Source organism: Cricetulus griseus, chromosome 2 (genome assembly GCF_003668045.3).
Source record: "Cricetulus griseus strain 17A/GY chromosome 2, alternate assembly CriGri-PICRH-1.0, whole genome shotgun sequence".
NCBI lineage: Eukaryota > Metazoa > Chordata > Mammalia > Rodentia > Cricetidae > Cricetulus > Cricetulus griseus.
The window spans coordinates 373,949,995-373,976,515 of record NC_048595.1 but is presented as its reverse complement, the minus strand read 5'-3'; the positions used below and the strand labels follow the sequence as shown (position 1 = coordinate 373,976,515).

General features: G+C 50.8%; 2 protein-coding genes across 7 annotated transcripts; both read right to left on the bottom strand.

Moving 5' to 3' along the window:
- On the bottom strand, positions 1 to 4,663 carry Gpt (glutamic--pyruvic transaminase). Its single transcript, XM_035440712.1, has 11 exons — positions 2,604 to 4,663; positions 2,380 to 2,469; positions 2,196 to 2,304; positions 1,945 to 2,078; positions 1,546 to 1,789; positions 1,262 to 1,341; positions 1,048 to 1,184; positions 753 to 927; positions 492 to 647; positions 300 to 412; positions 1 to 228 (listed from the first exon to the last, which is right to left on the bottom strand). Exons 1-11 carry the CDS (start codon positions 2,763 to 2,765, stop codon positions 138 to 140), a joined length of 1,491 nt encoding a protein of 496 aa, XP_035296603.1. The 5' UTR covers positions 2,766 to 4,663; the 3' UTR covers positions 1 to 137.
- A 135-nt stretch (positions 4,664 to 4,798) lies between these two features.
- Positions 4,799 to 26,491, bottom strand: Ppp1r16a (protein phosphatase 1 regulatory subunit 16A). 6 transcript variants are annotated; one of them, XM_027404247.1, is made up of 11 exons: positions 26,353 to 26,491; positions 8,665 to 9,636; positions 7,990 to 8,060; positions 7,763 to 7,908; positions 6,802 to 6,905; positions 6,604 to 6,728; positions 6,386 to 6,511; positions 6,224 to 6,299; positions 6,014 to 6,143; positions 5,708 to 5,870; positions 4,799 to 5,424 (listed from the first exon to the last, which is right to left on the bottom strand). In XM_027404247.1, the coding sequence occupies exons 2-11, from the start codon at positions 8,921 to 8,923 to the stop codon at positions 5,050 to 5,052; spliced, it is 1,575 nt and encodes a 524-aa protein (XP_027260048.1). In that variant the 5' UTR covers positions 8,924 to 9,636; positions 26,353 to 26,491; the 3' UTR covers positions 4,799 to 5,049. The 6 variants fall into 6 exon arrangements, with proteins under 6 accessions (XP_027260048.1, XP_027260052.1, XP_027260049.1 ...); XM_027404251.2 differs by having other exon boundaries at positions 8,665 to 9,571; positions 26,353 to 26,476; XM_027404248.2 differs by having other exon boundaries at positions 26,343 to 26,475.
- Positions 26,492 to 26,521: the final 30 nt, after the last annotated feature.

Below are 26,521 nucleotides of genomic sequence, written 5' to 3'. Positions count from 1 at the left end.
TCAGCTGACACCCAGCTTTATTAGGGACCTGCAGTAACAGGTACCCAGACCTAGGCAAAAGCAGCAAATACTGAAGGCTCCCAAGGACCTGCAGTTTGTTCAGTAAGAGGCTGCCCACTGTGGTCCTGACTGTGACTTCAGGAGTACTCATTGGTGAACTTGGCATGGAAACGCCTCAGTTTTTCCAGCAGCAGCCTCAGCTTCTCCATGGGGGGCAGAATAGTCATCCTGAAAAGGACAAACAGTAAGCCTGGGGCACAGGCCCGTTTGTGGTGGGATCAACACACACCAGGTCTCACCGGAAGTGATAAGTGCCCTCCTGCTGCCCAAAGCCACTCCCAGGTACCACGCAGATGCCAGTCTCCTCCAGGAGGCACAGGCAGAAGAACATGTCAGGGGCCAGGCCCAGTTCCTGGGGGTCAGGAGGGTGATCAGGTCACAGCACCCAGGCCAACACCCGGCTCAGCCCCCACATGACCCTGCATTCCCACCTGAGCACGCTGCACTGCTCGTGGGGGCAGCTGCACTCGAGGGAAGGAATACATGGCACCCTGCACTGGGTTGCAGCGGATACCGGGAGCCTCGTTGAAGATCTGCTCCGTGAGTTTAGCCTTGGCTGCCAGCTCAGCCAGCACCTCCTGCCTCTCCTGCAGCCACAGGAGGGGATTATGGGAGAGGGTTTCAATGTGTCCCCTATAGTCCCTCCCAAAGCTGGGTCACCAGACATCTTTGGCCTGGCCTGATCTGCTCACTGCTTGAAATTGCTTGAAGGATGGCTCAGAGGGTGCTGGCGGGCTGACCACCATGTCCAGAAGGGCCTGGCCTGGCACTGGTGGGCACAGCCGCACGCTCATCAGTTTCCCCATCTGTTTCTGCACCTCAGCATCCATGTTTACCACCTCCACATAGCCACCACGGAACCCGCATCTGCCAGAAAGAACATGATTTGGGGCTCGTCTGAGAAGAAGGTGTTGAGCCGTTGAGCCCTGGCAGTGGCCCAAAAGGCCCTCTCCCCGTCCCTGCTCCACCACCTGCGCCTGTACGCACTCGCCCATGTAGCCCTTAGAGACTGAGTGGAAAGAAGCAAGCTCCTGCTGCGATGCATATGGCGGCCCCATCTCCATGAGCACCTTCTTGAACGAATGGAACTGAGAACCCTCGGCATACACATTGTCCTGGTATACCTGTAGGGGCAGCAGTGTCATTCGGGCTGGCTGCTGAGCTGCTGCCCACTGCCATGTGTGCACCTGTGCATCTGTACCTCATCAGCCATCAGAAAAAGTCCCTCTTCGAAAGCAAAGCGGATCACGGCCTCGATGCACTCACGGGTCTGCACCTGCCCTGGAGTGTGGAGATCCAGCACTGACAGGGTCAGCCAGGAGCAGCAGTGAACCAAGTTCACTTGGGTTCAGCCCAGGCGCACTTGGTTCAGGAGAGCTAGGGCGGGTCCCAGAGGAAGAGGCGGGGCTGATAGGAGGAGCACTATGAGGCGGAGCTAGCAGGAAAGGGTGAGATTAGATGGGGCGGAGCAGATAGGAGGCTTACCAGTGGGGTTGCCAGGGTTGATGACGCACAGTACGCGGGGGCAGCAACGGTCACGTGCCTGGCACAAAGCGCGCCGCAGCTCCGCAATGTCTAGAGCCCAGGCACGCTCTTCGTCCAGGTAGTAGTCCACCTGCACTGCGTCCAGCTCAGCCAGCGCAGCCGAGTACAATGGGTACTGAGGAATGGGAATGAGTACACCCGTGCGTTCACGGCCTTCACCAGCCACCAGCAGCTTGAGCACTGTCTGTGGCGGGATGGTGAGCACAGCGTTAGTGCAACCAAAGGTGGCACACCTTACCGCGCCCCCACGGCTGCCCTGAGCTGCTGCTGCTGCTGCTGCACCAGACTGAGCCCAGGTTAGCCTCACACATAGGGCTACTCTGGCCTGGCCCACCCTACCACAATGGCATCGCTGGCCCCAGTGGACAGAAATACGTTGTTCGGGTCTGCAGGGATGCCTCCATCTCGCCTCTCAATGTACTGTGCCACATCTTCCCTGATCAGCTGGATGCCAGAACTAATGGTATAGGCGCCTGAAAAGAACAAGCTAGTAAGTGGGGGGCGGTCGGGGAACAAATCCTGCAACCACCCCAGAGAACCCATCTCTGCCCCTGCCTAAGGCTTGGACTCCATCTGGAGCAGGCACTCACCCAGGCTCTGGCCCCCGCATGACTGCAAGATGCGTTCTGCCCTTCTCTTTGCATCCTCTGGGAAGTCAGGACTGTTCAGAAGACTGGGGTAGACACAGAGGGCCAGCACCTGGAGAACCAAATACTAAGGCCAGGGCAGTTTTGGGGGAAGGGGTTGTGACCACAGGCAGTGCAGCAGCCTAACCTGGCGGAAGAAGGTAATGGGTCTCTGCCCCATGGCCTGTGCATCCCCAATATTGGCACGGATGACTTCTGTAAAGGGCTTCTTCACACCCTGGAAAAGTAGGGGAGCAGGCAGTGAGATTTGGCACAATCATCCTACTGCTGTTGTCCCACACTCCACTGGGCTGGGGACCAATTCAGCAACACAAGTTTAGCAGAAGGGCAGCAAGTGGCCCAAGGCCATACCTGACGCAGCTCCTGCTCCAGCTCCAAGGCACGCTGCACTATGGGTCCTCGAACTGCATACTCCACCCTCCGCACACATGGGTTCATGGTATCCAGGGTTAACACCTTCCCCTTCAGTCCATTGCTTGAAGCCTGACTTTGATCATTCACTCTTGAGGCCATGACTGTTCAAACCAGGCAGGATACTGGTTGAGTAAGTCGAAGGGCCCAGACTGGGAATCAGTGCTGGGAATAGGGAACTCTGCTGAGGTAAGACACCACACCACCCTCTTCAGCACAGCCTTCTGGCCCTACTGAAAGGGGCAGAAAGGACCGAAGGAGCTGGAGCACCCTGGGCCCCGCCCCATGAGTCTGGGCACAGATCTGCCCCAGGGATCCAGAGGGAGTTGGTAAGGCAGCAGGCGGGGCTTGGGGCGAGGCCCAGTGCCGCCTAATGTCCCCACGAGGGAGCAGGAGACCCACTTGGGGAGTAGGGACAGACGGATGGCTTAAGACCTGACACACTGGAAACTGGGAGAAGAGGACACTCAGCATGTGGGCCTACTAAAAACAGAGCCAGGGACTGCTGGAGATTGACCCCAGCAAGGCCCAGCTGAGGCCTAGCACTCAGACCTCACACACACACACACACACACACACACACACACACACACACACACACACACACCCCATCTTTACTTGTCTCCTAGGTAACTAGGCCAGGCCTCAGGAATCTGGGGAGCACTGCAGGAGAGGAGGGAGGTGTTCAGTCTCTGGGTTTCATGGGGACTGCCCCAGTGCTACGGTTGGACCTTGGTCCCTGATGAGCACTGCAAGGGTTTGGGGGTAGGGACAAAGACTAGAGACAGGACACTTCGTCCTGGACACCTCACCCTGGACTGCCCTCATGCCCTTTCAATACACATCAGCCTGAGGCTGCCCTTAGGGCCACATCCCAGGCCAAGGGTAACTTTGTCCTCTTCCTTCTTGCTCCTGATTGGTACAGAGAGCAGGAAGTGACCTCTGATAGGTCCATAGAGCCCCACTCCCCCACTGGCATTGCAGGAAGCTTATAGGCCATGCTCAACACTGGTCATCTAAGGCCCAGGACCCATTTATGGCTCAGGTTGAGGGCTGGGGAGCCTGACTTCTAAGCTGGGCAGGCAGCTAGGAAGGCCTGTGGTGAGCCTTGATCCCTCTGTCCCTGCATGCTGGAAGAAACACCACATGAGGCCCAATGGGGACACACTCACCTCTGATCTCTTGGCTCTGATGCCACAGTGACCTCCCGGCTCACTGGCCTCACTCTGGCCCTCAGACCAGAGCACGGATTAATATAGGCTTGGCCCGGGACAAGCCTGCCACTGCCTGCTTCCTACCAGCAGGAGCCAAGGAGCAGCACAAGTGGCAGGTGAGCTTCAGGCAGCAAGGCAGCTCTACTCTAAATTTAACCAGCAGCCACCACCAACCCTCCCCCAAGCCCTTCCAAGGACACTAACCCTCCAACCACAGGTGCGAGAGGAAGGACAGGCCCTTGGGATGGACACAAGGCCAGCCAGGTCAGTGCCCATGTCACCTGGGAGGTATGGCTATGCAAGCCCAAATGGACATGATCTAGAATTGCCTTCTTCCCTCCCACTTGAGGCCCCTAAAAGGGCCCCTCTCACTCTGATGCATTGTGCCTAGCCAGCACAGCCTGAGTGGCCAAGTGCTTGTCACCTATACCAGCCCAGGCAGAAGCTGGCAAATATGCCCCAGGATCAGGGCTGCATGCCAGGAACTGAGACCATGACCCTGGGAAGTGCCTACTGCCAGCCTTCTGCCTGTTTCTCCCTGCTGGCTCTGGTCCAATCCTAAGGAAAGCGTTGTACCCCTTCTAGCTAGGTTCCCTGTCCCTCTGCATGGTTACCCTCTGCAACCCCCCCCCCCATGAAGAATCTTTGTCCAAAGTTTCCTGCTGCCTTCAGGAAAGTAAAGGGTTACAGAGAAGCCTCCAAGAAGCTGAACCAGCCAGGGGAGGTCCAGGTAAAGGCTGGGCTTCTTGCCTATAGCCTTGAGCTTCTCTCCCTCTCTCCCTCCCTCCCACAAAATCTGGGGCTGCCACCTACAAGCCCCAGCATGCATCTATAGGTTTGGGTGCTCCTGGGCATGGGTGGCTCCTAACCCAGCAGTACTACCTGCCCCTGCCCCTGCCCCATCGAGACACACAGGAAGACTCAGTGGCAAACAGCCTTTATCAAGAGTCACAGGGTAAGCAGTCTGTGGCCTGAGGCCCATAGGTACAGCTCTGCATAGTCCATCCCTGAGCAAGGGGGCCAGTGTCCTGGGCTGGAAGTGGGTACAGGGCTCTTGTATTGGCTCCCCTATAGCACTGAGGCATGTGCTGGAGTGGGTCACCAGGCCAGAGATCATGAGGAAGCCTCTGGCTGGCATGGGATTGAACCTTGCCATATTGAGGAGTCACATTTCACATGAGCAAACAGCATGGCCTCTTCTCCACAGCAGCCTCCTCTGAGGGGGCAGTGAGCTTGAGCAGGGGTGGGTCCCCAGTTGTTCTGAAGCCACAGTCAGGCTGGGAGGTCTCAGTGTCAACAGACAGGCCAGGCTCCAAGGTCTCAGGCCCTTCAGGGGTGGGTCGCTGAAGTTTTGCAGCTGCTCGCTGCCGTTTAAGTTCTGCCAGTGTGTGGTGCGCCTTGTCCCGGACGAGGGCATCAGGGGCATTGTTCTCCACAGGACTCAACTGATAGGAGACACTCCGATCTAGACGCTTGGAGTACAGGTGCCTCCCTGGGGGGGCCCCTACTTGGCCATTGTGTGGTCTGGTCACCTCAGAGCTGTCTTCCTGTGGGCAGAGCCAGGACCCCAGAGGCCATCAGCAGGTGCTTTTTCTCACCTACACTGACCTTGGGCTTCAGGTTGTGTGAAGTGGTGGTAGATGGACAGACATGAGAGTGGGAAGGTCAGTAACCTATACCTGAGGGGTACCAGCCCATCTAGGAGCACAGGGTCACTGGGCCTATCACCTCCATAGGGGGCTAGTGGGGACAGAGGACTACACACTAAATAATAAGCTCACATGACAAGACTGTCCCACATCTGGGACAGGACAGAGGCTGCATGCTCACCTCTGGGGGCTGCAGCCGGAGCTCAGCGTCTGTCTGCCGGTCCTCATCCTCTTGAGGCTCTGGGCTGGTGAGCGGTGACTGCTGCCACACGATGGCCTCTTGGGCATGCTCCTTGCGATACAGGTTGGTGCGATGTGTCAGGCTCACTCGTCTCACCACCTTTCTGAGGAGAGAGGAAGCTGAGACATTATCATCTAGCTCACAGCCTCTGCCCACAGATCCTACTGGGTTCTGCTGCCCCCTGACATCCACAGGGGCAAAGCCTAGGTCTCAGAGGTAGACAGTGACCTGAAGTAGGGGCCTTACCCACGGCTGCCGGCACTTGATGTCCGCCGGTGCAGCAGGGAGCGCTGGCGGCCCTGGGCCCGCAGGAGTGCATCTTGTTTGTGCTTGAGTTCTAGCAGTTTGGCTCTTACCTCCTCATCACCACACAAGTCTGAGAAGAGATGGACAGAGGTGTCACAGGCATCTTCGTGGCCTATCCCTTCTGCCAGATGTAGGCAACCCCACACTCACCGAGGGGCGTCTCGTCCACCAGGGATTTTCCATTCAGATCAGCCCCATGGGCCACAAGCAATTCTACCAGGTGCACCTGCAGGCAGCCAGCAGTAGCTGCTTGGCTGAGGGCTCTCACTAGAGTCAGGAACCTACCCTCTCCCTGCTCTTGTTCGCACTCACCTGGCCCCAGTAGGCTGCAGCATGCAGAGGCTCCCAGCCATCATGGTCCTTAGCGCTCGGGCTGGCTCCTTGCTCCAGAAGCAGGGTAGCCACCTCACTGAACCCATTAGCAGCGGCGATGTGCAGCTGCAGGCAAACCACTCAGCCCTGAATCCCAGCCCACACCCCTTCCAAGTACCTGCCCCAGGACAGACACCCCCAAGTGACTGAGTCCTCACCAGAGTGGCCCCATGGTCCAAAGGGTCATTGAGGTTGGCCCCAGCATGCAGCAGGCTCTGGAGGTCATTCAGCATGCACAGCTCTGGCACTGCCCGGGCCTCCTCAATGCTGTCCTGGGTGATACCTGGGGAACAAGCTGGCTTAGAGAAAGCATGACCTTGGGCATCACCCCTTGTGGGCAGGCACAGCACACTCACCATGATTGGCCATGGCAGTCTCGAGGCAATCCAGTGTCTGTTCATCCTCACAAAGGTCATAGGGCATGTTCCCATCAGTATTGACTGCCAGGAGATTTGCACCACTACAAGGAAGATTGACAAGCCGCTGGCCTCAGTACTTTCATACAATAGCTCCTCACTGAAGGAGTCCTCCGTCCCCTTGCAGCAAGTTTCCACTCAACAGAGGCCCTCAGCCTAGGACTGTCCTTAGGAAGGGAGGGCAGGCAAGGGTAAAACAAAGCTCTAGCTCCTGCTAGAAAAGCTGGCCTGGCTGCTACCCCTCAGCCCTAGAACTTGTCTTCAAGCTAGACTTAGCATCTCTATCGATCTAGGCTTCAGGTTTATGACACCCATCTCCTCCCATAAATATAGAAAAGGCACTCGCAGATGTGCAAGGACTCTGGGGCCCTCAGAAAACAGAAGGGGTGCCTCTGCCTGATGGAAGAGCAGAACAAGAAGAATACCTGCAGTTCCTCACCAGCTCCAAGAGGAGCCCCAAGAACCTGCTAGCTACACACCCCTACTCCATTACCAAGACAACTATGTGGGACAGAGACTCATCTGCTCATACAAGGGTGACCAAGCTTCCATACTGACCTACTAGAGAAGTTCTTGAGTCTAGAGAAGCCACTAGCCTCCTGTGCTCCACCTTCCTTGTTAGGGGTAAAGGCCTCACCTGTACCCTGGCACTTCCCCCTAGGCACAGGTGGTCTCTTCATACCCCTTCCCTCCTTACCAAGTCCATCCTCACACTGACCAAATGGCACTTTCCTATGCAAACTGTGGAGAGACCCTTGGTTCAGAGTTGGAAGTCTACCCTGCACAGTGAACACACTCTTCCTCCTGGGACCCCAGATAGGGTTGACAGAGGAGGTAAAGACAGAGGAAGCATCCCAGAGGGGTCACCTGAGCAACCATCTGGACACCCAGCAGGTCCTACCGTGAAATGAGGAGTTCTACCAGATGCAGATGGCCACAGGTGGCTGCAGCATGCAGAGGTGTCCAGCACTCACTATCGCGAGCATTGACATCAGCCCCAGCCTCCAGGAGCTGTTGTGCCATCTCTTGGAAGTCATCAATGCAGCACTGCAAACAAGCAACCTAAGCCGCATACTCTGACCCCCAATGAGGCCTGTCAACCCCTCCCCGACTCCTGCGGGGGCTCACCTGGTGCAGTGCAGTCAAGCCATCCTCATTGGCCAGGTTGGGGCTAACCCCACTGCTAAGGAACTGACGGACTGCAAGAAGAGGAAGGGCAAGAAGACTCCTCAAGAGCTAGCAGATGCCTCTTCTTCCAGGCCCCAGAAGTTAAAAGCACAGGGCACAGCAAAGGAAAGGGATCTCCTAAGGTTATATATACTCTTCGTACTAACACGAGAGGAGAAAAGTCAAAGGCAGGGCTTGGGGAAGTGTGTTGTAATGCCGGGCCATATGTGCTCCAGGACCTACACTGGAGTTGGCTGATACCTACTCTCCATCTCTAACCAGAGGTGAGCAATGCTATCCCACTCTCCAGAGCCATGCGTAAAGGGAGAGGATCCACAGACAACCCTGCTCTCTGTTAAGAGGCAGTGATGGCTCTCAGCCCAAGTACTATTTCTCTGCAATCCCTAGTGTGTCTACCCAGTGGTCTAGCCATCCATTAATCTGGCTTTACCCACAGAAAGACCTCTTGCATGAACCCTCTATTAAGGACAGTTGACTATTAGTATCAGAGCTGGGACTAGAGTCCAGGAGCTATAGATAGTTCTGGGCCTAGTTCAGAGCCAACACAATGCAGGGCCACACCCAGGCAGATGGGAGTGCCTGCTGTGCCCTGCCCTGGGACTCAAGCACACTTACCTTCCTCCAAGTCGTTTCGGGCAGCAGCCTCCAGAAGAGCAACGCTGGGAGGGAAGAGGACATGCTTCCGAGGCTTTAGGCCAGACACCTCCTTCCATGGTCGCTCCCTATGGCCCTTCTTGCCTTGGGCTTCCTTCTCAGCCTGGGCCCACATCTTTACCTGCTGGGCACGCCGCTTCTGGGCATGCTTCAGCCGCTCCTGGGTGCTCATCCTGCCTACCATGGGCATCTCTGCCAGCAGCTCCAGGTGCTCGGCCATGGTGGTGGATGTCTGCCCACAGGGCTGATTGGGGCACCACAATTCGGGTTTGGAGGGCCAGGCCAAGCCTGAAGGGTGGGGCAGCTGGCTGGACTGGCACCCTTGGGGGCATCCCCTTCCCAAGACTTGGTGTCCTCTGTCCCTGACAAGGCTGAGATGGGAGGCCCCAAACTATGACCAGGCCCAGCTGCCCTAAGGGGCAGAGCCCAGGTAGGGAGGGCAGTGTGGCAGGGGGTGGGGTGGAAGGTGTGTGTGGGGTGCCCACAGTTGTTCCACAGGCAGGACTGACACCTCAACTGCTCAGCTGGCAGGGCCTCTGTACACAGCACCTCGCCTCCCTCTTGGGGTCAGGGTGCATATAGCCTGTGAGAAGTAGCCCTAAGACCTGGCCGGCCTCAGTCCAGGGTCTGAAGCTAATTACCCAGATAACAAAGTTCCAGCTTCCTGGCACCCTGCCTAGGAGAATGGAGGGCAGGGCCAATCAGCAGCAAGCCACTGGCAGACCCTGGGAGTCTCTGCTCTTCTTCCATGCTGGCTGGTTTCCAGTAGCACAGCTAGGTCTAAGGAGATATCGTAGCAAAGACCAGGGCATGTGGTCAGTCCTGGGGTCCCAGCTTCCAGTGTTCAAGGACGACCATCTCTAGGCAGCTAGGAGACAGGAGGCCAGTCAATATTTTCTCAGGGGAGCCTCCCCTTCCGGCTGCCACACACACCTGAGGAATAAATGTGAATAAGGAAACATATCAAGTTCAGCTCATGGGGAGAGGCAGGGCTCCAGGGGAGTCCTATGTGGGATCCACCTTCTGCCCACAGCACACTGAGTCAGCTATATCCCGGGGAGTTGCTCTGCCCTATTCCTCCCCCATACACTTAGGGAAGAGTAGGACAAGGGGTATCTCAGGCCCCTATCCATCCTTTCCAGAAGGCTGTGCAGGCTAAACAATAAAACAGCCAGGACTGCCTACACCCAGCTAGGCTGTCCATGGGCCATCCTAGGGCCAAGCTCAGAGTCCTAGCTGGGCTGGGCAAGGGTTCTTCTCTGGGCTTCCCGAATCCCTTGTGGCCTGGCATCTGCCCTGCTCCCACCAGGGAGCTAGGTAAGTCCAGTCAGTATTTCTGCCACCCTGAGTGGCACTCAGCTAAAGTCATGGGGACACTGGCATCCACAGGGAAGAGAAATTAAGAGACACCTCCCCTGCCCTCATCATTAAACAAAAGGAAAGATATCTTGATGCCCTTGTCCTATAGAAGAGAAACAACCCAAGGACAGAAACCACTTTTGAAAACATGATGGCTTTTGGTTTTCTCATCTAAGGCACATCTAGAGACAGCTCACTAGCTGCAGTGGGGAGATAAGCACAGCTTATGGCTGCCCCAGACTGCCCAGAAGGCCATCCTCTCCACTACATAGCCCTTAACTTCCATCTTCCTGACCTTTCTGGAATGTGCCTGAGGACAGACTCTGTGTGATCTGGGACAGGACTCCAGGGGACCCCAGTGAGCCCATGTCTACCACACACAACCCACCAGAACAGTTCTTACTCCAAGGCCGTTCTAGCATAGCTCCCAGCAGGCTGGGCTTTAAGCTTTCAGTCCCCTGACTCCAGGAGCTGTCTATCTGGCTTTACTCCAGAACCCAGCCTCAAAGGGAATAGGGCAGCTGAAAGCCGATGGGTTCTTCTGAAGTTCTAGGAGGAAAGCCACCTCCTGCCTAGCTGAGTCTTGGCTGACCCAGCTGACCCTGACTAAGGTGTGGTTCTACTTCCTAGTCTTCGAGAGTCATGAAGACAGCTAAACTACTAAAATGGCCAGGCCAAGGAGGGCATCTCCTGCCCTACTCCACAAATCCTTCCCACAGCCTCTCGGGAATGTCAAATAGAGATAATTTGGTCGACTTACTCCAGATCTGGGCTTCAAGCCTGGCTGAGCTGAACCAGGAATGTGGGACCCAGCACAGGGAAGCCTCCTCCTACAGGGACTTTGACCTCAATCCTCACCTTTCAGCCTGAGCAGCACTGGACTGACCCAGCCTACAGAGTGCCCCATGGGGCAGCTGACCTTCATCCCACGAGGCCAGTACCCTAACCCCAATCCATTCTCTACAGCTCCAATGAGCCAACCTCTTGGGGCCCTCACCTTCCCTACCCTTCCAAACTATACAGCCCTTACTATCACCCCCAGTTTACACTCAGGAAAGCCAAGCCATGACAGCTTTTGCTACAGACAAAACCAATTCCACTGGCTGAGGAAGCTATGCAGTAGGCCTAAGTGCTCCAGACCCAAATGAAGGGTTGCTGAGATAACACAGTCACACCAAGAACTCCTTTATCAGCTGCCCAAATGCTGCCCACTCTCCTGCAATGACAGCTTCCCATCTGATGTGTTAATTCCCCACTGCCCTATAAATCAACACACCACAGTACCTTTTAACCTACCACATGGTACCTATGTGTACTGAGCCCAGAGTCTGACTGCCCCAAGGAGCCTAAACACATGGGGACAAGCAATGATATGAGTGGTGGCGGATGACCCAGAAACAGGGACAAAGGATAGGTGTCCAGAGAAAGGACAGAGAGCTGAGAGAAAGAGGGAAAGGTTCAGAGAACAGCTAGAGGGGGAAAAGCAGGGGCCCGGCCACAGATTCAGATGCTTCCAGATGAGTACCTACAGTACACCTCTCTGAAAGTCCGTGTGCAGACCGGAATGTTTCTCTCTGATACCCATCAGTTAGGACACCCTATTACTAAAGCCCATTCAGCAAGTCAAGGAGGCAGAGGAAAGCCCTTGTGCCTCTAGCTGCACATCACAGGGGATGCTGCCACCTTAAGACATGGGGCAGCCAATGAAAGAGTCCCTGGCCGTGACAAGGTGAAGTCAACCAGTACAGTTTATTTGGTCTGTAGCAAGAAATCCACACTTAATGGGCAAACAAATAAGGTTCCACCATTCCATAGAATAATATCTGTATGTTCATCTCTGTCACAAGTCAAACTAGACCAGTGTATGAGGAGAGTAGCTGTAAGATGCTGACATGGATACAAAAGCTGACAGGACTCTGGATAAACAAATATCTGTCAGCAGTCAAGAAAATGGCCCATAGCCGGCATTTGTGGCACATGCCTTTAATCCCAGCACTTGGGAGGCAGAGGCAGGTAGATCTCAGTGAGTTCCAGACTGGCCTGGTCTACAAAGCAAGTTCTAGGGCAGCCAGAGCTATTACACAGAGAAACCCTGTCTCAAAGAAAAGAAAATGATCTACAGGCCCTTGTACGGGGAGGTATTTTCCTCATTTGGGAGTTCTCTCTTCGAATTCCTGGGTGACTCTAGCCTGTTTCATGTTGATACTAACACACTTCTGGGTAAGTGTTATGGGATCACATAGGGCAGCATAAATGTAATCAAAGTTAGAATAGAATTAAATGATGTGACTTTCTTAATTTACAGAAAAACACATAAACAAAAGACAACTAAGCAGTACTGCTGGGTGGTGGTGGCACAAACTTTTAATTCCAGCACTCAGGAGACAGTGGCAGGCAGATCTCTGTGAGTTTGAGACCAGCCTGGTCTACAAGAGCTAGAGCTAGTTCCAGGACAGCCTCTAAAGCCACAGAGAAACCCTGTCTCGAAAAAAAGAGAGAGAGAGAGAGAGAGAGAGAGAGAGAGAGAGAGAGAGAGAGAGAGCTTATTCAGTTATTAAAAAGAGAAAATTTGCCGGGTGTTGGTGGTGCACACCTTTAATCCCAGCACTTGGGAGGCAGAGGCAGGCAGATCTCTGTGAGTTTGAGGCCAGCCTGGTCTCCAGAGCAAGTGCCAGGATAGGCTCCAAAGCTACACAGAGAAACCCTGTCTCAAAAAACCAAAAAAAAAAAAAGGGAGAGAGAGAGAGAGAGAGATTAAATTTAAAAAAGAAAAGATATGCCAGGCAGGGGTGGCGCACACCTTTAATCCCAGCACTAGGGAAGCACTAGAATCCCTGTGAATTTGAGGCCAACCTGGTCTACAGAGTAAGTTCTGGGCCAGCCAAAGCTACATAGTGAGACCGATCCCCAAAAATTAAAAAATAAATAAATAAATCTATTTTTTAAAGACATGTTATAAATAAAGGTAGAGACATGGATCAGTAATAGAATACTTGTGTAGTAATCACAAAACCCTGGGTCCAACACCCACTATTAAATATCCATACACAAAGTAATTGTATGTAAACATGAGAAAGAGACACTGGAAGTAAGCAGAAACAGGTATGGGGAAGTACTTGTGCTTGGTACAGTGTAGCTGAACTTAGGCCACATGAAGATTACTCTCTGTAGAAACTATGTTGAGAGCTCTGTACTGGGCAAGGTGAGTGTACACTGCTTCTGCACAGGTATATTTTGGCACCTGGAGGAACTAAAGCACATGGACAGTGGGCAAGGATGCAGGTAAAACCATCTAAACAGTCAAACCATCATGACTCCTCATGCTATGGGAGCTGGAAAGACCCTCAAACAAATGAGAGACACAATCGGACGGCAGAGACTGAGGGATGTGAGGTGGTAGGGCAAGGAGATATCCTACAAGCAGGAAGTGCACAGGAAGACATTCCAAGGAAATGGTACAAACTAGGAGGAACAGGACAAAGAACAACAGAGAGCTACAGGGGAGGGAAGGGCCAAGAGGGCAGAAAGAGGAGCCTCAGAGACAGGACTGCTGGCATTTAGAAGTCCACAGAAAGTGCCCAAATGGCAGTGGTCATCAGGAGTTTAGACAGACCCCTTGCCACCTATAGGAAACTGGGTGGCAAGGAGGGCCTATATAGACACAGGAGGTCACATAGGCCATATAGACACAGGAGGTCACATAGGCCCATATAGACACAGGAGGTCACATAGGCCCAAACTAAGGAGAACTCCAGTGCTGGCAGTGGAATGCTGCCTGGGAAACACGATGCTCTTCACACCAAAATAAAATCCAGACAGCACACACATGACCTTAAGGAAAAGAAAGCTGCAGGGCAGTAGTTGCGCACGCCTTTAATCCCAGCGCTCGGGAGGCAGAGGCAGGCGGATCTACAGAGTGAGTTCCACAACAGCCAAGGCTACATAGTGAGATACTCTCTGGAAAAAGCAAAAACAGAAAAAATAAAGGAAGGAAGGAAGGAAGGAAGGAAGGAAGGAAGGAAGGAAGGAAGGAAGGAAGGAAGGAAGGAAAAAAGAAAGCCAAAAGAGTACGAGGACAAAGGAAGAAAATGTTTCATAACCCTAACACACACACACACACACACACACACACACACGCACGCACGCACGCACGCACGCACGCACGCACGCACAGGCGCACACATACACAGCTTTCTAGACATGACACAGAAACCAGAAACTGAAAAGAAATCCCACAAATCCGATTACACTTACTTTTCACATGTCTGCATTATAAAAAGGAGACAAACTAAAACCTACATGGTGCACTAGGTATGGTGGCTCACACTTGTAATTCCAGAACTCAGGAGGCTCAGATATGAGGATTCCAGGGAGTTCAAGGCCACCCAGAACATTATATCTACTAGAACATAGTAATACTAGAACATTACATAAAATGCACTCTCAGATCTTGACTCATTGGATTAAGGCACAGGCAACACAGAGGCCCTCACAGCTCTCAGCATGCTGAGATAGATCCCTGTAGCTCAGCAGTAGCCTTGCAGAGAGAAGCCCCCACCAGAGTTTAAATGGGAAGGGAGCTTTTGACCTATACCCCACATGTCCCCAAGGCCTAAAACCCAACAATAGGTTTTTGAATTGTTTTGTTTTGTTTCTGAAACAGGTTCTCATTATGCAGCCCTGGCTATCTTGGAGCTCTCTTTGTAGACCATGCTGGTCTCTAATTCAACAGAGATCTGCCTGTCTCTGCCTCCTGGGTGCTGGGATTAAAGGTGTGAGCCACCACCTCCAGGCTGTTTTAATGGTTTCTGGTGAGACCACACCCTCTCTTGAGGGAGTGCAATTTTCCCCTGGCAGCCCTCTCAGTGGGTTACTATCTCACCCCCACAGAGACTTTGTTCCTTACTATATTTGCAAAGCCCTGTCTCCTCTCCATGGAGTCTAGTCTCATACAGTAGCTGAATTCCAGATGGTCTGAGTATTCTCATGAATAATCCTGCAGGTCTCTGCAACCAAGAATCCCTTGACCTCTTCTTCCCGCTAATACCTCTGTCCCAACTGTACCCTCCACCTAGTCACCAAAGTGGATGCTCTCACCCATAGTCTCGATGCAACTCCCCATTCCTTTCCTGTCATTCCAATGACCCAGAACACAACCCCAACACTCCAACATTCACACATACACAATCCTGTTCTCACCCTCCTTTCCAACCACCATCCTGACAGCCTCAGTTCTGAGCTCTCTGACCCTTGCATCACTGAGGGAACCGACAGAGCTCCTAGCACAGATAGAGCTGTCTGGTCCTCAGTGATGCAGCCTAGATGCCATAGAACTCTCACTGCTTCCCTTCCCTTTACCTCCCTCAAGTGAAAAATGCGCCCTGAGAAGCCAGCACCAGCCGAGTCCTCTAACTGCTATCATGAGAGTAACCCCAAACACAAACAGTACTAAGAAACTTAACCAAAGGCCTGCGCAGAGAACCATAAAACAATATTGAAAGATAAGAGACAAGAGCTAAGCAAACACAGGGAGACACCTCGTTTGTGGTCGGCAGGCTCAGACTGTAAAATAAGTGCTCCCCACATTCACCCAAGTCTGGGCAGTTCCCAACAGTGCATCTGAAACTCACAATGCAAGTGTGTATGAACAAGCAGGACAAAGCTGAACAAGAAAGTCTCTTTACCTATGCTATTACATATTACAGTTTATTATCAAGCCCAGTAACTGAGCCCCTGAGTGTGTGCTTAAGGATAAAGAAAGAAAGCAGGGAACTGGGTCGAAGTTTCGGTTGGCGAAGTGCTTGTTGTGCAAGCATAAGAACCTGAGTTTGGATCCACAGTGTCCACATAAAAGCCAGAAGATGTGACATGTGTCTGCCACCCGGGGGGGTGGAGCAGGGGCGACAAGCGGGCTTGTAGCTCACTGGCCAGCCACTGTAACCAAATCACAGGGCTCCAGCTTCTTTCTTTCTTTCTTTCTTTCTTTCTCTGCATAGCCCTGGCTGTTCAAGGACTTGCTCTGCTGTCCTCAAATTCAGAAATCCACCTGCTTCTGCCTCCTAAGTGCTGGGATTAAAGGCGTGTGCCACCATGCCTGGTTACTTAGCTCCAGCTTTAGTGAAAAACCCTGTCTTAAAAATAAAGTAGAGCCAGCATGGTGGTGGTAACCTTTATTTCCAACATTTAGGAGGTAGAGGCAAATAGATTGCTATAAATTCTGAGGCTAGCCTGGCCTACATAGTAAGTTCCAGGTCAGCCAGGGTTACATAGTGAGACCTTGTGTCAATAAACAAATACATAAATAAATAAATACAGGACAGCAACTAAGCCTAAAGCCAATCTATGACCTCTACATGCACATGCACACATGCATGTACAGACACCACTGTACACATACCCACACTCAAAGAAGTAACCCCGGATTGGGAATGCAGCACAGCTGGTAGAGTGTTTGACCAGCCTGCACAAAGCCCCGAGTTCAGCCCCCAGCACGTCATAAAATCAAGTGAAGTGTATGCCTATTAATCTCAGCATTTGGGGGTAGAGGAAGGAGGATCAGAAGTTAAAAGTCATCCTGGGCTACATAGCAAGTTTGAGGTCATCATAGGCCACATAAGACCCTGTCTCAAAAAATAATAAACAAAGCCGGGTGGTGGCAGTGAACGCCTTTAGTACCAGCACTGAGAGGCAGAGGCAGCAGGATCTCTGTGAGTTTGAAGCAAGCCTGGTCAACAAAGCGGGCTCAAGGACAACCAAGGGTGTCACACAGAGAAACCCTGTCTCAAACAAACAAACAAAAACAAAAAATAATAATAGGGCTGGAGCCGGGTGGTGGTGATGCACACCTTTAGTCCCAGCTTACAGGAGTTTGAGTCTCTGTGAGTTTGAGTCCAGCCTGGACTATAGAGTGAGTTCCAGGACAGGCTCCAAAGCAATACAGAGAAACCCTGTCTCAAAAAACAAAAACAAAACAAAATAATAGGGCTGGAGAGATGGCAGAGCAGTTGAGAGCACTGACTGCTCTCCCAGAGGACTCAGATTCAATTCCCAGCACCCACACAGCAGCTCACAAACATCTTTAACTCCATTTCCAGGTGATCCAATACTCTCTTCTGGCCTTTGCAGGTACCGTACATGGTGTAAAGGTAAGCAAAACACCCATACACATAAAAAATTTAAAAAGACACATGCAATACCAACAGTTTGGGAGGCTTAGGCAGGAGTTCACAGTCAGCCTGGGCCACAAAGCAAGACTTTACCTCCAAAAAAGAAAGAAAAGTTCTTGCTGTGGTGGTTAAAACTTATAATCACAGAACAGAACCCAGGAGGCTGAGACGAAGATCAGGAGTTCAAGCACCACCTCACTTTCAGCTGCAGAGTAAGTTCCAGGCTCATCCTCACATCCTGGGCTATAAAATGATACCCTGTCTCGGGCTGGCGAGATGGCTCAGAGGTTAAGAGCACTGACTGCTCTTCCAAAGGTCCTGAGTTCAATTCCCAGCAACCATATGGTGGCTCACAACCATCTGTAATGAGATCTGGTGCCCTCTTCTGGTGTGCAGATATACATGGAAGCAGAATGTTGTATACATAATAAATAAATAAAAATCTTAAAAAAAAAAAATGATACCCTGTCTCAGAAAAGGAGGAGGAAGGGAAGGAAGAAAAAGAAAAATGGAATGAAATACCGGAATACTTAAAAGACCAAATGATTAGGCTGACCTGGAGATGTACACTTTTAATATGAGCACTCTAGAGGCAGGTGGATCTCTGTGAGTTCCAGCCAAGGCTACACAGTAAGAGCTTGTCTTGTCTCAACAAACAACAAAGACTAGACGATGGGATGTACAAATGACTGTGGACTTCTCATGCCACCACAAGTGTCTGTGGGACAGAGACATGTTCTAGTCATCCAGCACAGGTGCTACTGTACAGAATCAAAAGGTCCAGGCTTCCCACACAAGGCTCACTGAAGCTCATTAGTGAGTTGTCACATAATGAGGACATAAGTAGCCTCAGAGTGCCTGGTCTCACTAGCAATAAGAATCAACAGGATGGCCGGAGCAGCAGAAATGTGGAAAAGAATTAGTTGTCATAGAACCCCAAGCAGACAGAACTGCTATCAGAAGGCACCTGAAGACAGTCCTGGGAGAGCAGAAGAATAAGTATCCCAGTTTCAAGCCAGAGAAAGCTGAGAATCCACAAGAGAGGGGCTTAGGTTTCTGGGCTAACACTGTGGAGTCCAGACAACTTCACTCACAACCACTGCTGTAGGCCAACAGCTATCTCAGACCAGCAAAGGAGGTTGGTTACCAGCCCAATCAGCCCCCCCAACCCCACAGTAGGGCTCCACTCCTGCCAAAGTTCTAATTCACAAGCAATAGCTCCTGTGCCCCCCCCCCATGTTCAGCCTCAGCCACTCACCAGGCAATGAACAGATCCTTAAGGAACTGGGCTCACAGCTGAGAGTGTCCTCAATATTAGCATCCTTGCCATGTATCCCTCCACTGTATCTATGGAATCCATCACAGTGACCATCACTCAGGTGGTCACCTAGTTGGTCTCTGATCTAGAATGGTGAGTTCTCTGTTCTTTATCTATTTCATTCATTCACTTACTCGCTCCTAAGGTGAGCCTCTTCCTCTGAGATGGAGATACTTTCTGGGCCCCAGCATCATTTAAGGGACGACCACAGAGCTAAAATATAAAGAACCCAGAGTGTGGAAGGTCTGATCAGCAAAGGCACTATGGCTTCTTCTCCATGCTCCCTGAAGACCATCCACTCTGCAAGAGGCCAACTGTCCTAGAGACATGCCTAGTCCCAGGGGAGACCCACTAGAGGAACTGGGCCTCCATCTCACAGCCCTAAGAGCAAACAAGCCCTCTGGGAAGCTAGCGCTCAGCCCCAGTTGAGCCTCTAGATGGCACAGTTCTAGCTGGCAGCATGACCACAAACCTGGAACAGAGCCAGAACCAGCCAACTGAGTGTTTCTCACATTCCCTGACCACAGAGACCTGAGAATAATCAGATTTTTGTGTGATGTTGTTTGAGACAGGGTCTCACTTTGTAGCCTGGCTGGTCTCAAACTCACAGAGATCCACCTGCCTCTGCCTTCAGATTACTGAAATTAAAGGCATGCATTACCATGGCCCAGCTTCCACCCCACCCCCAATATTTTGAGACAGGGTCCCTTCACTGTAGCCCAGGCTAGCCTATAACTGTGGAACCCAGACTGACCTCAAATTTATAGGCGTCTTCCTGACAGACCCTCCTAAGCAAAGGGATTACAGGATTGAGCCACCACACCCAGCTGTTCAATGTTAATTTAAAAACACTACATTTGGGAATGGTCTGTGTCTAACCAGAGGACACCAGACTTCAAAGCACCCTGTCCATCTCTGCAACCCAACCACAGCCACTCAGGTTGCTAGGATGCTCCCATGTTCACATGAATCTATTCCAGGCACTATTGTTTCCCATTGGCTCACAGTCACTTACTAACCTGAACTACATCCTACTGTGTGCTGAGCATTACCCAGAGTCTTCCCTTTGGACAGGTGGATCTCGATGAGTTCAAGGAAAGGTTGGTCTACAGAGCCATAGTAAGCTCCAGTTCAGCCAATGGTGTGTGTAGTAAGACCCTGTTTCGAAAAACAAAAAGCAAACAAACAAACAAAAACATGTGGTGGTGCAGGCCTTTAATCCCAGCACTAGAAGGCAGGTGGATCTCTATGAGTTCAAGGCCAGCCTGGTCGACAGAGCGAGTTCCAAGTCAGCCAGAGCTGTTACACAGAGAAACTCTGCCTCAGGGAAAAAGAAAAAGAGTTTCCTCTCTGAGAACATGGCTCAGTTGGAAGAGTGCTTGTCTGTTATGCATGAGCAAGGATGAGTTCAATATCCAGCAATACATAAACCAAGCATGGGCTGGGCATGTGGCGCACACCTTTTATCCGGCACTAAGAAAGCAGAGGCAGGTGGAGCTCTGAGTTCAAGGCCACCATGGTTTACAGAGCAAGTTCTAGGACTGCCAGGGATACACAGAGAAACCATGTCTCAAACAAAAATAAAATAAAATAAAAAATAAAAAACAACAACAAAAAACCAGGTGGCACATGTCTAAAACCCTCTCACTGGAGTCAAAGTCAGAGCCTATGGCCTGGCTGTCCTAACAAGCCACACATGGCCACCTACCATCAATAAACCAGTCACTGAATCTAGCTATCTACTGAGGGAGTGTGCATGCCATGAAGCACATGTGGAGGGCAGAGGACGCTTCCAGGAGTTGGAGTTGGTTCCCTCCTTCTACCACAGCGGTCCCGGGGATGGAACTCAGGTCATCAGCTGGGCAGCAAGCAGCTTTACCATCTAGACTGCAATGGATAAAGCAACTAAAAGAACCAAATTAAGAGTAAAAATAATGTCGGGCGTTGGTGGCGCATGCCTTTAATCCCAGCACTCAGAGGCAGAGGCAGGTGAATCTCTGTGAGTTCAAGGTCAGCCTGGTCTCCAGAGCGAGTTCCAGGATAGGCTCCAAAGCTACACAGAGAAACCCTGTCTCGAAGAAAAAAAAAAAAAAAAAAAAAAGATTTATTCAATGTGGCCACACTGGGAAGAGGGATAGATATCCAGATATAATCCCCTCCTAAGCAAGTCGCCTTCTCAGTAGGCCACACAGAATACACCTCCCTTGGCTTTTTACTGCTACTTGTTTGTTTAAATTGGCTTAGTAAGGTGTGGCTAAACCCAGTTTATTGGGACTGTTAGGGTCCAGGCTCTGACATTATCTTCAGTAACAATCCTAGCACTCCAGAGCTGAAGTAGGAGGGTGAGTAGTTCAAGGTCATCCCTGAATCACAGAGCTAATTGGAAGCTAGCCTGGATTATAAGAGACTGTCTCAAAAGATATTTAAATCTCTTCTCCGATCTGTGTCACAGGCAACTCCCACCTGCCTATGACCTGGTCTCAGCTGCTCTTCTGGTTCTCATCTAAGGATCTGTGTTCTTTTTCAATGCTCCCACTCCCCTGATGTTAGCAGGAGAGCCACACAAAATTCAATTTTCTCCAATTTTTTGATCTACAAAAATAAACGTTATTTAGCTTAGAAACAACAGGGCTAATTGTCCATGGGAAGGACCCATATAATTGCACATACAACACTTCCAGCCAGTCCAATATCCATGGCTGAGTAGAGAATCTGGGAAGGCCCCTTCCAGATAGCAAAGGAGACTCAATCTTCCTCATCAGCTTCCTTCCCTTTTGCCATCTGGCTCCAAACTAGACCTAATTAACCCAAAGCAACATGTCAAAGGCTAAACTCAGCAGCAGACATCTGCATTTAACACTCAGTGCAGATGAGGTGAGGACACAGGAAGGCAGACAGAAGAATCTAGTAGCCACAGGTACCACTTACCATGCACTGTCCTGCTTATGTCATTACTGGACTGTGACCCCCTTGTAAATGGGAAACTAAGGTATGTCAGGCACAAAAGGTAACAAAAGGGAGCTTTGAAGAGCACACAAAAGATTGTTCTGACTCACACTTTAGTCCCAGAGAGACCATGACTCAAATACATATGAGGCAGGTCAAACACCCTGGGGGCCAAGTGACCAGCTATGACACCGGTTTTGGAGCAGTGGATAGAAGAAGCACAGTCAGAAGGGTTCCAGACTTAGAACAAGGAACATAGGATCCTACAATAAACAATGTCCATGCTTCTGAGACTCCCTTTATACACAAGACATGATCAATGGAGACGGACCCCACCCCCCACCCCCCGGATGTCTACAGTTTGCTACAGTTTGTTAGAAAATTCCTGGAAATGAGATGGCAAGAAAAAAATGGTGGGAACTGGCAAGACACTGATCTGGCCCTAAAGTCACTAAGGAAACGAAAACACAGTACATAGCACGATAAAGTTCAACTACCTTAAGGAAGTGGGCCATGGTGCCACACAGTGGTACTTCAAAGATGATCTAAGCCAGCCTCAAGCAAGTCTGAAGCCAAGTTAGACTATGCAGACCTTGTCTCAAAGCAAAACATACGAAGGGCATGGTGGCATATGCCTTTAATGCCAGCACTTCGGAGGCAGATCTCTGTGCATTCCAGGACAACTAGGGCTGTTACACTGAGAGACCCTGTCTCAAAAAAACCACAAACACACATACAAATAAACTCCCTCAAGATTGCCAAATGTGGTGTAATACTAGCACTCAAGAGATTATCACAGAAAAAAAAAAAAAAAAAAAAAAAAAAGCTGGGCGTTGATGCGCACACCTTCAATCCCAGCACTCGGAGGCAGAGGCAGCGGATATCTGTGAGTTCGAGGCCGCCTGGTCTCCAGAGCGAGTGCCAGGAAAGGCTCCAAAAGCTACACAGAGAAAACCTGTCTCAAACCCCCCCAAAAGACAGAGAGAGAGAGAGAGAGAGAGAGAGAGAGAGAGAGAGAGATTATCACAAGTTCAAAGATAGTCTGTTCTACATACTGAGTTCAAGACCAGCCTGGACTACACAGTAAGAAAGAACCTATCTCAAATAAACACAGGGTTTCACAAAGGAGGCTGGGGATGAGTGAGAAAGCAGCTTCCCTTTGAGCATGGTTGCTACTCATAGGTTACAAGAGGTAAGAAAACAGATCCACAGACAAAATGATCTAATGTGCACACCTGGCTCTAAAGACAGATGGATATTATTTCCATTTTTGCACTATAAGACTTAGAACCTCAATTAAAGAATGAAATGTAGCTCTATCAACCCAGCAGCAGAAAAGGAAAAGGAACAACATTACTTGGTTGATAACATTTCCAAGAGAAAAGCTACAAGCTGGTTACCTATACAGTCATAGTCACAGCAGCAGCATTCACAATAGAAAAGAAGTGAAAGCAATCAAATCACCTTTCAACACAGAACAAACAAAACAGGAATAAACTAGGCACAGTCATACAGTGGAATATTACCCAGATATAAAAAGGAATGGAATTCTGATACATGCTTCAAAAATGTAAGACATAAAAGGCCCCACATTTTTTATGATTCAGCCTATTGAGGCAAACTCCTAGAAACAGAGTATAGTACAACCCTCCAGCACTAGAGGAGGGGGAACAGGAGTTCTTGTTTAATGAATACAGAGTTTCTGTCTCAAGAAGTTTGGAAACAGAAGCCAGACATAGCAATCTACTCCTGAAACCAAAGATTTTGGGAAACTGAGTTTCAGGCCTGCCTGGGCTATACATAGCAAGACCCCATCTCCAAATAAAAATCTGAGTGCTGGGCCAGGATATAATGGCATATGTACAGAATCCCAAAAAGGAGGCAGAGGTAGAAGGATGACAAGTTCAAGGCTACCCTGGTTATATAGTCAGATCCTTCTTCAAACAAAGAAAGGCTAATGTAGTAGGTGACAGAGTACTTGCCTATCATGTGAGATGATGCCCTGGGTTTTTTGCCCAGGGTTCAATCCACAGCATCACCAAAACAAAACCAAACCCACCCCACACACACACAAGATACCCCACACACATGCTCGGGAACATACTACATACAATTCCTATAGACCATGAAAAGGATAAAAACAGGACTACTTAAATTAATTTTTTCCTGGTTTTTCAGAACAGGGTTTCTATGCATAGCCATGGCTGTCCTGGAACTTGCTCTGCAAATCAGGCTGGCCTCAACTCCACAGAGATCTGCCAGCCTTTGCCTCAGAAGTGCTGGGATTAAAGGTGTGCACCATCAAACCCAGTGACCATAAAATAAATCTTTTGAAAATTACTTTCAGTAATAATAATAACAACAATAAAAAGGTAACAATACCATTCAGTATATGATAGAAAATACAAATTTTGTTGAAAGAGCTCTTCAGTTGTGTGTGGTCTGGGGTTGATTTTTCTACAAGACAGCAGAAGTGTCTTGAAGATCATGTGGCTGAAAAATCTGAAACATTTTGAGGTTTTCTACGCCCAAGCCTGTCACATTTACCTGGTACTACCACTGTCATCCTTATCCCACCTCCAAATCACTGTTGCTCCTGTTTGGAAAGTCCTCCCACTGTACCTTAGAACCATGTAGATCACACCTTAATCTCAAGTATTACCTTGTCAGTAGTCTCCCATGGCTACCTTGTAACTCTCTTATCTCATCATGTTTTATTTAACATGTCATTTACTCTGGATTTATTGCAGTTCTCTTAAGAGTTTAGCCCAGTGCCTGACTTACAGGAAGCATTCAGTAAATGATGAACAGTCACCTGAATATGTCAGCACGGTGAGTATAACACAGAATGGGACAGGACATGCATAGACCTTACTCTGGTGTGTATGTTACTGTTCATGGGACATGCAAGAGGGAGTTCCAAGAGAGTCTAGAGGTGGGAAAACAGCCTGTGGCTGCCTCAGATACCTTGTTTTGACCAGTAGGTGGGTGGGACAGAGAGAGTGTGGAAGTCAGGGCTGGGAGCCTGGTTATCTGTGACTGAGATACTTCAGCAGCCTATAGTGAAGGCATTGCCGTAACCAGCTGGTGAGACAGATCATAGCATAGACTCAAGAATCCCTCAGACAGAGTCCAGAGTATAGAAGTCCAGCTGCAGGATGCCTGCTAGCACAGAACCGAGTCCAGTTCTCCCCACTACACTGGTGATGAAGAGGCAGGAGGGACCAGGCCTGTGTCCACTAGCCCTGCACTCTGGAACAGGGAGGTATAAATCCCAAGGCAGCCTAGGTGACACACTGAAGTCCTGTCTAAAAAGGTGAAAAGAGAGAGATTAGCAGGTAATGCCATTTGCCCTGCAAGCCTGAGTTCAACTCCCTGGAACCCACATTCAAGGTGGAAGAAGAGAATGAGTTGGGTTTGGCTGGCCCACATTTTTTTTCTTTTTTCCTTTTTCTTTTTTCTTTCTTTCTTTCTTTTTTTTTGTTTTTTTGGTTTTTTGAGACAGAGTTCCTGCTTTGGAACCTGTCCTGACACTCACTCTGTAAACCAGGTTGGCCTAGAACTCACAGAGATCTGCCTGCCTCTGCCTCCCGAGTGCTGAGATTAAAGGCCTGTGCCACTACCCCCAACCAGCTGGCTCACACCTTTAATCCCTGGGAGGCAGAAAAAGGTGGATCTCTATGAATTCCAGGCCAGCCAGGGCCATATAGAGAGACCTTGCCTCAAAAAAAAGAGACATACAGAGAGAATGGACTCCACAAAGTTGTCCTCTAGCCTCCACATGAACACCATGGCATGCACCCGTCCCAAACAATAATAAATAATATTTAAGAGAATTATTCCTTTCAAAAAAAAGGGGGGGAGGTCAGGAGGGCCTCTGAGTCAATAAGGAAGAAACCTAACTAAGGTATCAGGAGAGGGAAAGGCCAAAAAAATAAAAAAATAAAAAAATAAACCTCCTTGGGCAAAACTTGGAGCAGAGGCAGGCAAGTGGCCCCTCAGAGCTCTAAGAGTCCCATCACGATGACAATACGAAGTCAGGGCAGGTCTCACCAGGCCAACAGTCCCTCAACCAACTCAGCTCTCATGCTGGGCCAATGGCAGCTCTGGTTCCCTTGAAGTGAATCAGGCGGCCTTCTTGAGAGCTAGGGTGCTTGCAGCAAGACACAGCCTTCAAACCAAACCTCTATAAGGGAATTCCCGGGGAGCAAAGACACCATAGAGGGCTAACTGCGGTATCGATGCCCTCGCCTCCACCTGAACCCCCAAGTAAGGACCAGGAAGAAAGGAGGGCTTAGGGGGTCAGATAGCTTCGCTCTGTCTCTCGAGTCTGGGGCAAGCCAATACACACCTCTCTTCGGCACCCGTAATAATTAACCCTCCTTGCTTCAAGCCTCCGGCACTGGCTCATCCAGGAACCCAAAGAAGCCCAAACACTTTTCACAGGCTGGTCTACATTCCTCTCCTAACCACAATTCATGAGGCACAGCCTCCAGGCGAGGGCACTTGAAGCCTTAAGAGGCTCGAGAGTGTGCTTTACTGAACTCCAAACCCACAGGAAGCACAGGAAAGTCCCTTCCTTCACTGACCTGTCAGAATGAAGACTGTCGGTCGATCTACCTGAACAACAGGTTGCAAGAACTACCTGTGCTGTTAGGTTTGACAAAAAACCCTCCGCGGGCCGCCTCGCTGGCGCCCCTCCTGCAGGCCCCTCACGACCCATTCCTCTGCCCCGCAGGACCAGCTCCGGGCCGCAGAGACCGCAGCGCCGGCTCACCCGCCATGCCCCGCCCCACCGCTCCGCGCCGGGCCTCGCCCCGACTGCCCCTACGTTCCCATACAGGACTGACCCTCACTTACAACTGCCGGCTGTCTCATCTGGAGCCCGCCTAGCCGCTTCCCAGACCCTGCCCGGCCGACCCTGGGGCCCAGCGCTGCTCCAGGCTCCACGGGGGCGGGCCCCGCGCCCATCCTCGCCATGGCAACGCGACACTTCCGGTCCGAGGTGTCCGGAGCGGAAGCCGCGGTG

Excerpts from the sequence above, each read along its gene's own strand:
- Gpt (XM_035440712.1), bottom strand. The coding sequence starts at position 2,765 with ATGGCCTCAAGAGTGAATGATCAAAGTCAGGCTTCAAGCAATGGACTG. Across the intron at positions 2,305-2,379 it reads CCATTACCTTCTTCCGCCAG|GTGCTGGCCCTCTGTGTCTA; the intron begins GTTAGGCTGCTG and ends TTGGTTCTCCAG. Across the intron at positions 1,185-1,261 it reads TTTTTCTGATGGCTGATGAG|GTATACCAGGACAATGTGTA; the intron begins GTACAGATGCAC and ends CTGCCCCTACAG.
- Ppp1r16a (XM_027404247.1), bottom strand. The coding sequence starts at position 8,923 with ATGGCCGAGCACCTGGAGCTGCTGGCAGAGATGCCCATGGTAGGCAGG. Across the intron at positions 6,729-6,801 it reads GACTGCCATGGCCAATCATG|GTATCACCCAGGACAGCATT; the intron begins GTGAGTGTGCTG and ends CTTGTTCCCCAG. Across the intron at positions 5,871-6,013 it reads TCAAGTGCCGGCAGCCGTGG|AAAGGTGGTGAGACGAGTGA; the intron begins GTAAGGCCCCTA and ends CTCTCTCCTCAG.